This window comes from Merops nubicus, unplaced genomic scaffold, assembly GCF_000691845.1.
Source record: "Merops nubicus isolate BGI_N331 unplaced genomic scaffold, ASM69184v1 scaffold15889, whole genome shotgun sequence".
Taxonomy (NCBI): Eukaryota; Metazoa; Chordata; class Aves; order Coraciiformes; family Meropidae; genus Merops; species Merops nubicus.
Window position 1 is genome coordinate 91,189 of NW_008630336.1, and position 17,802 is coordinate 108,990.

The 17,802-nt window shown below is 36.8% G+C and overlaps 2 protein-coding genes across 2 annotated transcripts; one reads left to right on the forward strand and one right to left on the reverse strand.

Annotated features, from left to right (window-relative positions):
• The first annotated feature begins 4,006 nt into the window (after positions 1 to 4,006).
• On the forward strand, positions 4,007 to 11,723 carry DFNB59 (deafness, autosomal recessive 59). The gene is made up of 6 exons (XM_008947268.1): positions 4,007 to 4,217; positions 5,499 to 5,694; positions 7,219 to 7,360; positions 8,037 to 8,154; positions 9,998 to 10,102; positions 11,422 to 11,723. The coding sequence occupies exons 1-6, from the start codon at positions 4,007 to 4,009 to the stop codon at positions 11,721 to 11,723; spliced, it is 1,074 nt and encodes a 357-aa protein (XP_008945516.1).
• A 1,603-nt stretch (positions 11,724 to 13,326) lies between these two features.
• Positions 13,327 to 17,115, reverse strand: FKBP7 (FK506 binding protein 7; the record flags this gene model as incomplete). The annotated part of the gene is made up of 3 exons (XM_008947269.1): positions 13,327 to 13,488; positions 13,808 to 13,941; positions 16,947 to 17,115. Coding segments are annotated over 3 exons (465 nt in total), but the record flags the coding sequence as incomplete, so codon positions are not given.
• Positions 17,116 to 17,802: the final 687 nt, after the last annotated feature.

Here is a 17,802-nt window from a genome sequence, read left to right on the forward strand (position 1 = left end):
TAAAAACCACATAAAAGTAGAGCATGATATCTTTACATCACTACATATTTTTTCTTGTACAGAATTCCACCCTTCAACTACAGATAAACCTGCTTTGCAGATGAATCAGCAAATGATGCTTCTGCCAATAAGGGTATTGATTATTTATTTATGAGGTGTGTGAGCCAAAACAGGCAGCACACAGAAAAAAACCATACAGCTATGTTTGGAATGAAGAGTAGATTTATTCATGTTTCCTTGTGAACTGGGGGACTCTCTGCAGCAGCACTCAGGTGGAGGCACACGGTGGGGATGCCGGCACTGTGGAGCTTGGTCCTTGTTAGAGAGCAAAAAGGCTTTTGAACACGCTGCTTTCGTCTGTATATCAATAATTCTTGCAGGTGTAGTTTTTCCACTGTGCTGAGGTCTTTCCCACTGCAGGACAGGAATGTCAAGAATGTTCAATAAGGTCCCTCTGAGTCCTTCACAGACCTATATTATCTAAATACAGATGCACACAAAGCTAAGCAACAATTAGCCTTGATATGTTGAGAAATGTGTTTTTTGACACCCCAGCTTCAAGTCACTTGAGTATGTTTGCAGTCCTCCTCGTCAATCTTCTGTTATTATCCCACACAAGGGCCAGAGGGTATATTATTAGAGAGAAGGGGTAACACAAAGAAAATGTGTTCTCATGGTCAAGAAAATGGGGAAACTGGAGGAATAATTTTTTACTTTTCACCAACAAGTTTGTATATATTTCAGGAGGGCTCACACAGAATAAGTATCATCTTGGAAAGGCAACTAGGCAAGCTGTAAGGGAATATTTTTGGTCATATTTCTAAATTTATTTTTTTAAAAGGTGCCTTGATCATGATGAGGGCTCACATCTGACATCATTTCAGCAATGTGTAAAGGTAGACTAAGATAGGGCTAGAACAGTTGTTTTGTTCTTTGAAAGACCCTGAACAGTGTAGGCAGATGGGACGCCTTATCCTTACGTGGCTCTGCACAAAGGGGTATGGGAGGTTACAGCCTTGGCAATCCCCACAGGTAGCCTTGAACTTGCATGTGAGCAATGATTCTCATCTTCACAACTTGGTGATGCAAGGCTAGTTTTTTTTATTCATGTGCTGACTCAGGCATAACATTGACACAGCATGTTTTTCATTTATTGTTTGCCCTAGTTGAGAGAGTGCCAGGGGTGAAGGTACGCTGAAAGCTCATAAATGCACTCAGGTACCAAGTACAGAAGTGCCTAGTACTGCAGGGGTGGGGGAAATCTCTTAGGTTCTTTCACTTAAGTGCTCAAAATTACAGAATCACGGATTGGTAGGGAGTGGAAGGGGCCTCTGGAGGTTACCTAGTCCAACCCCCCTGCCAAAGCAATTAATGAATGTTTTCAGAACATTGCAATGTAAATTTAATTGCACTCCTATTTTCTGACCTGTGCCATGAGGACAATAGAAACAGCTACTGCAGCATTTATGGTGGATTATAGAATGTTAGAGTAACAGGAGTACCACCTAAATGTAAAAAATGAAACTATTTGTTATCAAAATTAGTGCTAGGGTCAGGTTGTTTATGGTCTATGATCACATACTAAACAAGAGAAATGCAAATACGTGTTGAATAAATGGGGCCAGCTGAGTTTAATAACCTGTAGAAAAAATAGCATCTTGTCAAAGAGTTGTAAGACATATATAGGATAAATCTAAACAAAGACTGAATGGGCAATTTTTATTTAAGAATCTCCTTAGATTGTCCTTCCCTTTAGAACGTCTTAAGTTCTGTGCACTGGTTTAAAAGTAAACTGGTGGGAGAAAGGAATTTAGAGAGACCACAAGTCAGAGCTACAATTTGCTAAAAGGATTACAATATATACAATGACACAGGGTGAAAATACTGTCAAGGGACAAAGCACAACCCAGCACCCTGGGGCAGGAACAGCACGGTGCCCGTTAGCTCCTGTGCAAAGCAGAAGGGAAGGAAACCTGTCAGTCGGGATGATGGTCACAGTTCTGCTGAGGGAATGATGGCTGAGAGTGGCAGGCACCGTCCCGCCTGAGGATACGATGAAAGGTTCCCCAAGTCCCAAAACCTGAAGCTTATCTGTCCCCAGGTTCAGTGGGAATGCCCAGTACCTCCCCCCAAGGGCTGGGAGTCTCACAATGGGTCGTTTAACTCTGTGGATGGTAGGATATTTTTGGATTCCTTGGTGAGCTGGGCCACTGTCAGTGCAGCTGGGTCCATGATGGTCCATTAGCAGAGAGGACTCCTCCTGCTGGGTGGGAAGGTGTTAACACCTTCCCGGATCTCTTTCCTTCTCTGTTGTAGCCTGGGGTGTGAGGTCTGTCCTGGGGAGCTGCTACCAATGATTTGTAAACAGCCCATGAGCAATGACACAGAGGGTATAGAATATACAGTTTTTGTTTATACACAGAAAATGATAAACTGGTCCCAGCCCCTGTAACTATGACATTCTGTGAATGTGTTTTGATTGAGAAAATATGTACAGGGTTTTTTTTTTTGTTAGTGCAATGTAATATGAATTACAGTCAGACTGAATTGCATCATTTCACATGATTTCAGTGCAAAGTCTATATATAACCAGCACTGATTTTTCAGCACCCCTTAGAATAAGCAGAAAACTCTGGCAGTCTTTTCTTTCATCTGAGATAGCTGAGGTAATATACTCCTCTTTTTGCCTTTTTACTGGACTCCCTGATACTCTGAACATTTAAAAATAGTTATGGAAGCAGTGAAAAAAACTACACTGAAACGTGTTAAATAAGTGTTCATATTATTAAAAAAAAGGCCCAGTCTTTAAAATACTTTCACATGAGAACTCTACTGCAGAAAAAAAGCCAACCAAATAGAAATTTTTACCTGGCAACCAGGGATAGTATTCATATTAAAGTGTAGCTTTACAAGGCTGTGTCCGACGTTTTACGTACTTGAACTGCAAAAAGAGTCTCTGGAAGATGTGCCGGAAGTTTTGGCAGTATACAACTTGCTCTCGCAAGAAAATCAAGTCACCTTTTACATGAGGATGGGTCAGCTCCTGCTGCCTCACTCACAGATCCTCCACTGTGCTATCTACTGACTCTTTTTTCCTGTTTACAGTTTTGTATCTTTTTACAGTGGTGCTTTCCCTCCTGGATCCTTGAGTTGCTCCTTAATCCTATATCAATAGTCTCACTTCTGCCTGCAATTTTATTATTTTTCATAATTCTCTCAAATTTTAGCAAATTTCTCGGTAGTCTGAGCCGAATACATGCAGCCAGCCTGTCACAAAACTAGCCCCTGGATCACAGACAGATGAGTCCACTCAAGAAGAATAACATATAATGGAAACCCACTTCTGTTTCCCCCCTGCCATAGCCATCCCTAACTTTATACTTTGGCCTCGGTGTTTCTGAAGACCTCTACACTCCTTATTCCCCAACTGAGCTTTTACAGGTACGTCATAAAACCACTGTTGAAAGGTAATACCCTCTAATCAGACCTACCAGCTTTCACAAATGTCTAATTCAGGCAGTCTCCCGGAGTGCCTCTGAGCTGTTTTGTTGGTAAAACCCTAGAATTCAGCTGCAGCAAGGACCAAATAAACAGTAATATATCAATAACTCCTAGTGGGAAGCTAAGAGTTGCAGAAGCTACTGTTTTCTGTTTCTAAGACTGTAAATTTTGTCTTCAAACAATGTCATTAAACTGCCAAGGGAAAGGCAACAATTTCCCTATCAGTTTACATGGTAATTCATTATTCATCATACAGAACTAGAGAGCTTAACTGAAGGTCTTTGAGAGAAGTCTTGAGCAATACACTGTAGAAGCTGGACAGCTAAGGTGCTGTTGATTCTTTCCAAGCAAAATATAACTCAATCTAAAAGAAGTTTGACAATTTTTTCTTTTAAATGTTGATTTGTTTAGTAGAACATTGTAAAAAAAAATTAACATGGGCTTGACACCTAGAAGTTACACCTGATACAGAGCTTTTTATTGTTATAATACCTAATGTCATAATATGTTTGCTGCTGCAACCAAAAACTTCGTTAAACAGGTTGGTGATGGAGGAAGACTAGTTCCAGTGCCCAGTCTCAGTGAAGCTGATAAATATCAACCTCTGAGCCTTGTGATTAAGAAAAGAAAGTGTTTGCTTTCAAAAAAATCTAAATTTGCCTCAACACCTTTCACATTAAAAGACATTCTTCAAGGGGAGAAAGAAATTTCTGCAGGTAAGATTTCCATCTTTCTTCAAAGTTGAAAAATGCATGTTTTCTAGTAAATACTGACAGTAGATGTAGTTTAAACTATGCAGGTAGTATGATGGTTCTCTAGTACATGTGCAGTAAAATTTTTCTTGTTTGGTCATGTAATAGTTATCTAAGAAAAAAACTACAAATCAAACCAGTAAAAAAAAAAAAAAAAAATAAAAGAAAAAGAGAGAAAAAAGGACTTTCTGGAAAAGTGTAAAAAACCCAGTCAATTATAATAAAAAGCCTTGATATTTTCTGAACTGATACAAAACAGATTCAGTTAAGCGTCAGATTTTTTTCACAAATTGCAACAGATTCCTAATGGATATATTAATGTATGTTGATTAATTGCTACTTAAAAATTGTTTTTAATGTTCCCTGTCATATGTATACTTGTTTAAAATTATGTAAGAATGGTCTCAGTTCTGTGTCTGCTAGCAATTCCTGGCATTGAACTGGGCTCTGCAAAGGCAGAAGCATTTGACAACAGCTATCTGACTAAAGGAATTGGATTGCCACAATTCTTTTTTCCTACATTTGTAATCTTTTTTAGTCTGAAAAGCTTAACTGTGTTTAAATTACCTTTGCTATGCAGAATCAGAAAGTTTTGAGGGGATTCTCTGAGAATTAAAAGGTGCAAAAGTGAACTATAGTGCCTACATTTTCCCATACCTTCCTTTGAAAAGTCTCTGTAATTCATACCTACACACTGTTTTCTCAGACAGTTTCATTGCTTTACTCTCTTTTTTTTTTTTTTAAAACGGTCTGTTTTAACAAAAGCATTGATTACACCATTAAGTGCACAACAACTGCTATAATTAAAAACTCTTACTCCATCATTAAACCAAGAGTAGATTTCATGTCTAATTTATACAAGTATCAACAGCGTACTTAGAGGTAAAAGTACCTTAGGAGAATAATGTTAAGCACAGAAATGCAGAAATAGCCCTTATCACAATTTCATGCCCAGGACATAGCACAGGCACAACCATGGGCACAGCTCTGCCAGAGAGGCACAGAAATCCTTCAGCCCCCTATACACTCTCTTTCCATTAGTCATCTGTAGTAACAACCAATAAATAAGCGCTCAAGGTAGGTCTGAATTTCACATAAAAATGGTTAAGCACAGTAGGAACAGTGTCATTTATTCTCTTTTTTTGTATTTATTCTATTAAAAATTAAAATAATTAGAATGTGCTGGTACAGATAAATAATGTGTTCAGACTTTTCGTGACACAGTGGTTATCTTCTTCTGCTCAGGTGTCTCATCTTACCAGTTGCTGAACTATGAAGACAAATCAGATGTTTCACTTAATGGTAGAAGAGGAAATCAGATAATGAATGATGTTGGTTTGGATGTTGCTGGATCAGATTCTATTGCCTTTAAAGCTTCGTTTGGCATAGTGACCAAACATGAGGTTGAAGTACCAACATTACTTAAAGAACTTACTGCAAGGTGATATTATATATTTTGTTTTCTGGTTCCATAATTATATTTCATACAGTGAGACTGAACCTCTAAAAATGGTTAGGTTTTGATTCTTTTTGGCCAATGAAGAGCAGTCATCATCTGATCTTTTCCAAGAGCCTCAGGTTAGATCACTGGGATTAGACACTTCACCTTCTGCATAAAACAGACAGTGGAGTTTTTCTGAATTAATTCTTGTTTGAATTATTATTGAATTATTTTTTTTTTTCCTTTCAGGAAAAAAGAATCCAGAGATGAATAGTCCATCCAGGGTCCTATCTGTGTTATTCCATGATGTTGAAAATTTGAAATTTACTTAAAATCACATTAGCCAACTTCAGGTTTCAGAAACAGGATTTCTTTGCCTTTGTCTGATGAACTAGAGCACCATGTATTATTGCCATTGTAGATACTTTAAGATTTTTTGAGGTTATTTCACACCCTTTTCTTTGAAAAGCAGAGTAGGTTTATCTCTTTGAATTTTTCATAACCTTCTGTGTCTCTTCTCTAAATGCAGTCTCCATTTTTCCAACATTGTTATTGAGCTGTAGATACTGAAACTGAACTTGGTGTTGCTGTAGTGCTGGCACAGATGTCAAACCCATAGAAATATGATGTCACTAATTCTTGGTGTAATTATCTAGTTTATATTTCAAACATTATCCCTTGGCCACTATGGCATCCCCGTGAATCCTCAAGTTGCATCCCAGTAAATTATTTACTATGCATGATATGACATTTGGTATTTTCAAACGTATGTTGTTTCTTTGTAATTGTTTAGCAAACAGTGCATGTCATTTTGTGTCCATAACCTCTCTTTTTCTGTACCTACCTTCCCAGTTTGTTACCTCCAAACATTACCATTAGTAATTGGGGGTGAGGTAGGGAAGATGTCCTAGTCTCCTGATAAATATATTTAGTGTTATAGGCTGAGCCAATGTCTGTAGAAATTATCCTACAAACACTTGTTTCATGATCATTCCATGTTTAAAACTGATGTATTTTTTTCAGTTACAGTTGACAGGTATCTGTTAACCAGTTTTTAATCCATCTTGTGCCATCTTCTGTAGGCATCATTTCAGCTTCAAACCAAAACATTTCATCATTGTAAGCTGTATAAAAGCCCAAAGGTAGAGCGTACAGCTGTTGCTTTTATTTAAAACAAAATCATTTTATCACTTAAAAAAGTTATTAATTATGGTGTATTGACAGTTCCTTACTGTCACTAAGAACAGTGTCAAATGGACAGACTTGGAATTTTCCAGGATGTCCCACATATCCTCTCTAACACTTGTACATTACTGGCTTACTTAGAATTTTTTTAGTGATTCTTCTTCCAAACACTGAAAATTGATATTAAATTCGCAGAGACCTCCTTAGTCAGTTGGTTTACTGCTATGAGACAGAAGTTATGGTGACTTATTTACAGATTTGAAGTTACTAATTCTATTAGATGCTTTGTAAATTGCTAATAATCTCTGAATTTCCTTCCTGCCTCCATCTTGATTTTAGAAAAATAAACTTTGATCATTGTCTAGTCCATCAATCAAGAAAAAGTAGGATGGAAATTTTGTGCGTGGTCATGGAAAGTATTAGAACTACAAGGCAGTGTTCCTTAACTGTCCATACTGGAATGCGTGGAGAGACAATGAGGGTAAATACGTTTGACGATGTTCTGTAACGTATGTGGACAAACATAAAAAGCTCCTTTTTATAAATGTTATGGTTGGGTATGATTACATTTTTACTGACGTAAGCTCAGAAAAAAATATGAAGTAAATCAATATTGTTAGTATTGCTTGTGTGACTGTGGGGTGGAAAAGGCATGAAAGGATGGCCAGACAACGAGCCATTGCTCTGGCTGGAGCCTCGGAAAAAATGTGAGATTTACTGCTTCTTAGTTTGAATGTCCGGTATACGTATAGCTTACCTTTCATTAATATATTGATCTTCTCTAACACATTGGAACTTCAGGCTGTTATTATTTCAAGGGTCAGCATTTTACTCCATGTCTTATCTTCTTCCTCCCTCTCCCTTTCTCCCTTCAGTGTGTTTGAATAATTGAACCTACGAATCTTCTGAGGTTTGCCCATTACGAGTATTTATAAATCATTCACATTATTTTCCATGAGTGAGGCAAGTTAATTTACTATCTCTGTGTCAAACTTTATTAAAATGCAAAGTTGTTAATATAAAATTATTTAGCTGTGAAATTTGACCTTCAGTTTCAAAGCTTCCTCCTAGCATTATAATTCTCAATATATACACTTTTTTTTTTTTTCACTTTCAATTTGTAACTCTTTTTCTTTTGATGCCTTTCTACATTACAGTTTCACATTATTGAAGATCAGAACTATAAAGGGCGGGACAAAGCCATTGTTTTTCCTGCACATACAACTATTGCTTTTAGCGTATTTGAACTTTATATTCATTTGGATGGTAATTTTGGTAAGTCATATGCATTATTGTCATTGCTACTATTATTTATAATGGCCTGAGTTTTAAAAAGTTTTCTTGCTCTTGATATACACAAGCCCTGATTGAATACAATGGTGTATCTTAATTTTATGCATTAAAGTAGCCTGACTTTCTAAGGGAAGCAATTCTTGAAAAGATAAACAAGGCAGGTAGTAGAAAATAGCTTATCATTGAAACATTTTTAGAAGTTGTGTGATTTTGTGATCTTTTTTTAAGTCCCAGTTGCAAACAAAAAAAATCACTTCCTTCTATCTCTAACCTGTAATGAATAGGCTTATGAGATCATCTGATCAGTTTTGCATAAAATAGGCAAGCAAAAAGACCCAAGTAAAGAAGAAAGTGTGCAGAATCTCTAAACTGTGCTAACACAGGGGTTTAACACCAATCTGATACATCATTATATCCAAGGCTATTTAGGAAGAAATATCTTTATATATGAATAGACATATAAAAATATATCAGATATACAGAAATAAAATTTATCTATAATATATGTAATATAATATATAACATAAATAACACATATATTCATATATACATATATAGTGTATACATGAACATATAAAAAATATATATAAAAGTTATATGAAATATCTTTTTCAATTCCTGAAAAGTAATTAAATAATTGCATAGCTCCTGTTTTTCTCCATTTGAGGAAAGGATGGTGCTTATATATTCACATTATTCACAGTAATTAAAGTGTAGACTATAACATTATAAAAGTTATGAATAGTGTTTGTAATAAACCAGAAAGTCAGTTTTGGGATTTGATCTAGCACTTGATAGCATCAAGTGCAAAAGTCCTCATGGAGTTTTAACCACCAGATCCACGTGTTCTCACAGGAATCTCTGTAACCCTGTAACTTTCTGTAAATAGCAAGATAAAAGTTGTGGTTAGGGAAGTAATCTATGCACATCTGTACTCCACTATCTTTTAGAAGCTGCAAATAGCTCAGTATCCTTTGGCATACGCAGTATAAATCTTCCATGACAGGAACTCTGCACTGTAAAGCACTTTTTACTGAACTGTGAGATACCTTTATCCATCTGTAAAAACTTAAATGTACTTAAACATACTCGCAACCAGGCGTAATTGCTAGATTAAAAGTAAAAGAGACAATACTGTCTGGTAGTTCTGTATATTCACTTCCATAAGGATCAACACCAAATTCAGTTTTGGAAGTGTTTAATTTTATTTTACCTTTATGTAATGGTATGTACACGCACAATGTTTTTTCTAAAGTCATTATCAGTAAAATAATCAATGAAGCTGGTATTTGTAATTGAATAATTAAAGAGAATTCGCAATTGAGAAAGTTTAACATGTTTTTTTTTTCAGTTCCTTTTAATCAATTCACCTTATATTTCACTGTGAAGGTTTCCTTTCAGGTTATGGGTAGAAACTCAGGTGATACTTTTATTAAAAAAAGAAAAGTTTTAGTGGTTGATTTGATGTTGGACGAGATGACTACAAAACTGACAGTCTTCCTTGTTTCTCCTTCAGAAGTGGGACTTCCATTTATATGATTTTGACTATTTTAGTCCCTTAACATGACCACAAATTGTGTAAAACCCAAACCAAACTGATGATGTATGTTGAAAGCCACTGACATTTAAAAATGACTATTGAATCTGGGTCCTTTTATTCTATGGGTTATTACTGTGTGCAGACTTGTACTAAGAAGTGGTACTAGACATTAAAAACATGACCAAAGCTGAATTTAATCACTGTTAACTTTATAGATTGAACCCTGTTGTGCAATTATCGCTTTTATATTTCATTCTTCTAAAAAGGTATTTTTGATTTTTACAGAACTCTGTGTGACTCCAATTTCAAAAGGAGGATTTGAAAGAGAGAAATCTGGATCATCTTCACTGACCAAATTAAGGAGGTTAAAGAGTAATCTGTTTCATCGAAGTATGATTTTTGATACTTATATCCAAATGTTTTAGTTAATGCATAAAGAGTGTAGTTTTGTTTGTGTGCAAGATGAATCTTTAAAGACGAAACTGTTGATGGAAAATGTACCTCTTTTAATTTCTTGTGCATTGAAATGATTGTAAAGTTATTAAATTTTATATTTGAGAATCTTTTTCACAAATACAAATTTATGGTATTGCTGTTCATCAAAACCCTGAAGATCTCAAAATAAAAATTTATGGCTGATGATAAATTGTTATGGAGTAATTATACAACTTACTGCAGTAAATATTAAGCCTGTTTCACATACTTGCCATTTACAGCTATGTTATGCAATACAAGTGATAACATAGAAATAATATTTCAGGTCAAACTCTTTAAGTTTAAATATTAAACAATTTTAATCTAAATATTTGAATATACTCTTTAGGCTGTGTATTCACATGGCAGGGACATAGGCAAGACACAATCCCAGTTCTCTTTTCTTATTCTGATAAGAACATGACATCCAGCAAAACTCAGTGTCACTGTGTGTAGCTATATTTTCTTCGGAACAGGATTCTAAACTTTTACCACTCTTTGGTCTAAGTATTTTGGAAATCTGCAAATCTGAGTGTGAATCTAAATGTTGAGTGGTAAACACGTTCTTCAAAAGGCTGCTTTGTATAGGAGTCCTTGCTCCATTGTATCCTGTTCTTGACCAAATGGCTTTTACGGACCAAGCCTTAAGCACTGCTCTAGTCCACAGTAGGGGAATAAATCTTCAGTAGGTATGATGTTTCTCAATACTGTAGCTGCCTAAATGCTTGTCATCCAGTCTAAAATAATCAGTCCCTGAAGAGAGAGGAAAAAGGTAGGTAGTTCCCAAAGTGTTTTCTCCCAAGGTGTTTGGATGCTCAGCATATCTGCTAGGAGTTAACATGAAGTCCCCCAAATTTTGTACACCTGTTAAGTATTGTTGATTTAGATGTAAATACCAGGGGGAAAAAAAAATTGAATTTACAAATTTTAGAAAATGTGAAGATTTTGCACAAAAATGCAAAAATAAAATGGTTAAACAGGAATGTACACAGCTGTGATTTGATTTAGCACTCATTTTTCAAAAGCTTGCCTCATGCGAAATTAAAGTTTCAACACGTGGGGCATTTTATGGGAAGTAATCCACGACACGGCATGTTTCAATGGTTTCATGAATCAGTGGTTATTTCCATAATTAGACTGACAGATTTTTGTAAACAGTTTATGTAAACTGTTTTGTACAGTTCATAATGTAATGACACATGGTTGCTTTTTTTTTTTTGTGCGTTCTTTTCCAGATAAAAGAGTAGCAGATACCATTGCTAACTCTGATGCTTACTTAGAGGACCTTTTTACAGATTATTATGAAAAAACTGCAAGCATGACTGAACTCTCTACAAGCTATCTCAGAGAAGGGTCTCACATCCGAATTAATTTACTTAATAACCACATCCCCAAAGGTCCCTGTGTCCTTTGTGGAATGGGAAGTTCTAAAAGGGAGACAGTCTACGGATGCCTAGAGTGCTCTTTTAATGGGCAGAAGTACGTACGACTGCATGCTGTGCCCTGTTTTGACCTCTGGCACAAGCGAGTGAAGTAACCGAGGTAGGTAAGTGCCTGTTGTCGCAGAGACAAGCGTAACTGTGCCACAAACTTTTCAGAATTAGCAAATACGACTCAAATTGTTGAAATGCAAAATAGTCTAAGTGCAAAACACTTTATTACACTATTATCTTCGAATTATTTGCTTCACAATGACCTTTTACTTGAAAATGTGCTCGTGCATTCTGATACTGCTTTTCTTCTTCCTAGAACCTTCTCTGTGCGTTATCATGATAATGAGAAATGTACTTTAAATCTGTATTTTCATAATGTCAAAATATATGTTAGAACTGACTTTAAGTTGTTTACATAAACTTGTTAAACCCCAAAATGTTGCCTTTTGCCACACTGGCATGTGATGGTAAAATGAGAATATTTTTTAATTATTTAGTGTTCTCATAAATGTTTAATTGAAGTATCGGATTAAAAAACATGGTAAAATTTAGCTCAGTCTAATGTTTCATTTACAAAAGGGAACACCTAAAACTAGGGATAGGCGTTTCATATTAGGATGCTATTACCACACATCAGCAGTTTGTGTATATTACTAAAAAGTACCAGCCAGTCCACCTTCTGCATCTGGGTTTTAGGTCACAGCTGTTCTTGACTTCCTTTTACATGTTCAGAAAAAAATAGCTTAGCAAAAAAAGTTTTGGAAGCTTATGCAAATAAACAAGGCGTTGGGGTTGGAGGTCTTCAGCTGGTAGATCTCAGCCACGGAAAATTAAGTCTGTGTGGTTAAGAATATAGCCACCAGAGGGCACTACAAAATTGGGTCCAATACTGAGCTCGGGAGTGCTGTTGGTTAGTACCCTGTTAAAGCTCTCCCCATGCTATTTTAAACTAGGAAAACAATTTAAAAAAGGCTTTCTACTTTTTAGCATGATTTTAAGGATAACCCAAGTATAGAAGCTTTTTGACTTGTGCTGCCACCTTCACTGAGCACATTGGATTATTACATGTTGAAATGAATACAGCCATTCACATGAGAAAATTGTTACCCAAGTACGATGACAACGGCGTAAGGAGGACAGTTAACTAACCTGAATTACTTTCTGTTGACTATTGCTACATCTTTGCATTTTTCCAAAGTGAGGGATTCTCTAGGAATCACTTATTTTAAGGCCTTTTATAGTTAAATTTGCTCCAAACAGCAATTTCTAGAGAAGCTATCCTAGGAGCCTGCAAAGGTTTAACAGTTACCTTCCTGGGATTGTGTTTTCCCCTTTTATTTTACAGGGGATTCAGAAGTACTCATCAGTTATGTTCAAGCTATGTCAGCAGGTACTGGAACCGTTCTTGTATTCTTGATAGGACAATTATTTTAATAAGTATTTTACACAATGAGAAAGACTACTGAGCAATACTTTAGGTTATGGCATGACACAGGAACCGCTACTAATAGATCATGGTGTTTTCCAATTCTATTTCTTTCTTTTGAAATATCTAACACATTTTATTAATTGAATGTTAAAAAATAAGATTTTTACAGTCGCCTTAAGACATACAAAAAGATACCATTATAATACAAAAAATTCTGTGACAAAGTATTATTATCTAAAATTCAGTATCTGGAAAACAGAAAAAGATTTTTTAATTATTTAGAGTTCATCATGCTGGTAGACATTGTATTCCTTTGCTGATATGAAACCATCTCCATCATGGTCATTCTTCTTAAATATATCAGCTAAGATTTCATCATGGACTGAGGGATGACGTTTTTTGCCATCTCTTGCAAATTCTTCTTTCAAATACTGGCTTATCTGGAAGAAAAGAAAAAAAAAAAAGTCCAACCATTGTGGCTTTTATGCCAGTAGTCAACAACTGTCTTCAAGGACACTTGGGGTAGATTAATGTAAGTTATTGTGACTCCAGTACGGACGAGTCTAAAGTTGTTTCCCAGCAAGTATGAGACACACTAAGTGATTAATCAGAGCAAATTTCAACAGTGTGGTTTGTGTAAGCATATGGAAGCTTTACAAGATGAACTGCAGCAGTGGCAACTCGTGCAAAGATAACCGTGATGCAACTATACCTATAGTTTTATAAATTATTTATTCCAAATTAGTTACATCATATTACCTCAAGTTGAGAAAGTTTCTTGTCACTGTCCTTGTCTATTTGATTAAATGCTTCAACACTGCGAGGTCCCTTATTTACTGCATAAAGTTCAATCTCAAAGATCAGTGTTGCATTGGGTGGAATATTGCCCTGTGCTATGAATAAAAAAAAAAAAGCATTTAAGAAGACAAATATTATGGGCATAGATCACACATATGATAAATTCACATAATCTTATATTTTTATTACAGAAGGCTCTATAAATATTCAGATTAAACTCTGAATTAAATATTATACAGCTAGACAGCATGCTTGTTCAGATTGTGTTAGATAAATGATTTTGAGAGAGATTTGCACACAATATACTTCCCAAAACAAACCTATATTGCTTATATAATAATTCAGGTACTTAAAAAAATTAACAGTAGGGCTTGTGTTATGATGAAAAACAACTACTTCTAAAGTTCTCACACCTTCACCTGAATGAGGGCTGGCATATGGATGATGTCCACAACCAGGCAAGAAAGATCCTCCTGATTGGTTTTCACCCAGGGCCTGACCAGCTTTGGGTGGGAGCTGATTAGGAGATCACCATCAGAAGCCCCCATCTTCCACATTAACTTGGAGGCAGGGCAAGAAACCACCTACATAAGAGCTGACTCTGCTTGCAGTGGGGCTGGGAGGTCTGTTGGCATAGTGGGTGTGTTGTGTGTGGATTCTGGCTACCAGAAGGGCTCCCTGACTCTTCAAGGGGACAAGTCGGGCAAGTGGAATTCCCAGGATGGCAGGCCCAGAACATGAAGTTGTCTCTGAGCCCCTGCTATGTAACTCGGCTCATGGCCTGGCTGTTACCATTGCCAGGCTCATTGTTTGGCTTGCTCCCTTCTTCATGTCCACTGTGGTGGGTGAGTGCATTGACTTGTTCCTCCCCCACTTTGGATCTCTGGTGTGTGATGTGGGAGTGGAGGGAGGAATTTGGTGGCTGATCTGCCTCTTAATGATAGCATCATTCTGTATCAGACAAGTGGTCAGCACAAGATTCACATACTATCACAGGATGGGGCTTATTGAAAGATTGATTATAAGTTGTATACCTTTATTAAATATCTGCAATTTGATTGAAAAAATTACAGTAACAGACCAATGCTCATATATATTTTCCATCTGAAGAAACAAGAAAGTAGCATCAGCCTTTACCAACTTTCTGGGAAAGACACCTATGGTTAAAGGCCTTCTTGTAAAATAGTGGTTAAAACATGCATCTCATTAGAAAGAAGCAATAGAATCTAAGTCATCTGATTCACATAAAAAGCCCCAATGAACAACCCAAAAGCTACTCGAATATTTTATCTGGTCCCTGAATAATAAAAAAAACCCAAACAAACACAACCAACCACATTAGACTTCATTACTTCTTCATCAGAGCATTTGCTGATATCTGATATAAAAACACCATTGCCCCTAAACACAGGTCATTGTATCAAGCATCTGGCAAAAAAATAAGGAACTGAAGAGAGGCAGTAACAAACTAATGAGGTCTAGAAGTAAAGCCAGAAAAGCATCAGGAAATCATGCAGTGTAAAATTAAAATGTAAACATGCAAGTTGCTTCTATTCATAGACAAGGTCAGTGAGTGTGACTTTGTAACCTGAAAATTTGGACAGAATTTTGAGCTTGCAGCCATCCTTCATAAACTGAAGAAAAACTAAAAGAATCCACTTGTTTATAAACAAAGTACTATTACACTGGTCACCTAGAATATCCACAGTAAAAATGACAGTTTTTCTACAAAAGACTTTAATCTTATAAGATTTAAAAATGTTGAAATTTTAAATATACATGAATATAAATCATGGCTTATATACTATTTACAAAAGAAAGATACTAGAATTCAGAGCCTGTAGCTCACAAATATACATACCAACAAAGGAAAGGTATGCAAAGATTTAGAAAGCCACATGCATCTTTTCTAGTTCAAGGTTATGCAGGCATCTTCTCCAGCATGCAGAAATATGCTGAGACAGAGGACAGGTATGCTGCAGGAAAATACTTTCTTGAAGTGCTACCTAGAACAAACAGTTAATGGTAGTATTAAAGAACATACTTTTATTTGTGCCGGTGATTCTCCTGGTTGTTATGAGACTTACTTATTAAGGCTTGCTCAAGGGCAAAAACTTCCTCCTAGTAAAACTCACTGTCTACAATGCAATTGCATGAAAGACAAAACTGGTGCATGGAATTCTGACATAATATCACTATCAAACAATTATTATAGAGCAGGAGCTACCTTTTCACAGAAAATACTGTACCCAAGTCAAAGCTGAATTTAAATTATCAACAATGAAGAGTGCTGAAAGAGTGCATAAAATTCTGACTGGATTTTTTTTTTTCGTTTTTAAAGTAGACTGCACATTTAAGCATTATAAATTAAAATCAGGTTTAACGCATTGTACTGTTAAAGTTATTGTGTAATGTGAAAAACTTTTACTTTTCTCTTTACTTTGAGGGTGACAGAGCACTGGAGCAGGCTGCCCAGAGAGGCTGTGGAGTCTCCTTCTCTGGAGGTATTTAAAACCTGCCTGGACACATTCCTGTGCAACCTGCTTCAGCAGGGATGTTGGACTAGATAACCTCCAGAGGTGCCTTCCAACCCTGGCCATTCTGTGATGATACTGTCCATTAACTATTTAGAATGTAAGCAGTGTTTTAAACAAATTATTTCTACTTAGATTAATTCTGTGGCATACACCAGATTACAGTCTGTTTTGCACATAAGATACAGTGTCTTTAAAAGGCTAAGCAGGTGGGAGTCAAACAGCAGAAACTAAACATAAATAAACAGATTAAGAAAAAAATGCTGATATGGATCATGAAGATCTTCCTTTTGCTGTCAATTTTTTGCATTATGTCAATATTTGGGAAAACCCTCCGGGTGCCATGTACTGAATTCTAGTGCAAACCACCAAAGCCTGTCTGCGGTTCTGTGATGAGAACTGCTGAAACAGTACAGGAATGAGCAGGATTGGGCTGCACAGCTGCAGCACCTTCAGTGCCCCCAAAAATAACGTGAGTACAAATTCTCACAGTCCTTTACACCACTGTATGTTTGAAAGGGTGAAGCAGAGGAAAGACAAGGCTTAGCATGAAATCTTCTTTTTACCGTATCCTTGCTGTCCATATGCTAGTGATGGAGGGATGGTGACTTTCCGTTTTTCTCCAGGACACATACTCATCATAGCAATATCTAACCCTTTTATGACTTGTCCAACGCCCAGAACGAACCATTTTGGATGACCTTCATTTTGTGTCCGACTGTTAAAAAGAATTGTGAGTGGATAATGGTGAATTTAGTATTTCTTTGAAATACCAAAGTAACTTTAAATTAGCCGTCAGTAGAAAAGTACATTAGATTATTAGAACACCAAAACGTTCAGAGTGCAAGAGTATGAAGTACTGGTTTTCTACTACATTTATAATTACTTTCAGGTCACGTCTTGAGATGTGTAAGGGACAGCCTCCTTTTGGAATTAAAAAATTAAGTAAAAAATATAACTTACTAGAAAAACATCTGCTCTTACTGATCATACACCCTGCATGCCAGAAACAAGGTGCCCCTGCAGGAAGCCTGCGAGAAGAGGAGCTCTGGGACCGATCCACTGCTAGAAGGAAAAAATGTCTTCAGCAGTTCACAGCACTTTTTCTCCCCGCCAGAAGGTTCTCCGTGGGGGGTGGGGGCTGCAGGCTCTCCGGGACCCTTCCAGCGGGTCCACTTCGCGGGCCAACAGCCACCAGTTTCAAGCCTGGCTTTGGTTTCCAGCTTACCTCAGCAATGGTTCCTCTTGACCCTAAGTGAATCCTACATCATTCAACACTCGGCTGAAGTAAAATACAGGCTGGAAAAGGGGGAAAATACTAATGCTAACGTGGGTAGCGTGGACCCCAAGCTGTACCTACGCTGGGAGCGGTCGGGGTTCGGTTTACGCGGCTGGGAGGACACCCCTGCGGGCGGGCAGCCT

What these genes read in the sequence shown, in the direction of transcription:
- DFNB59 (XM_008947268.1), top strand. Translation starts at nt 4,007, where the DNA reads ATGTTTGCTGCTGCAACCAAAAACTTCGTTAAACAGGTTGGTGATGGA. An exon ending in TGCGTGGAGAGACAATGAGG is followed by an intron (nt 7,361 to 8,036) that starts GTAAATACGTTT and finishes TCTACATTACAG; the next exon opens with TTTCACATTATTGAAGATCA. An exon ending in GAGTAATCTGTTTCATCGAA is followed by an intron (nt 10,103 to 11,421) that starts GTATGATTTTTG and finishes GTTCTTTTCCAG; the next exon opens with ATAAAAGAGTAGCAGATACC.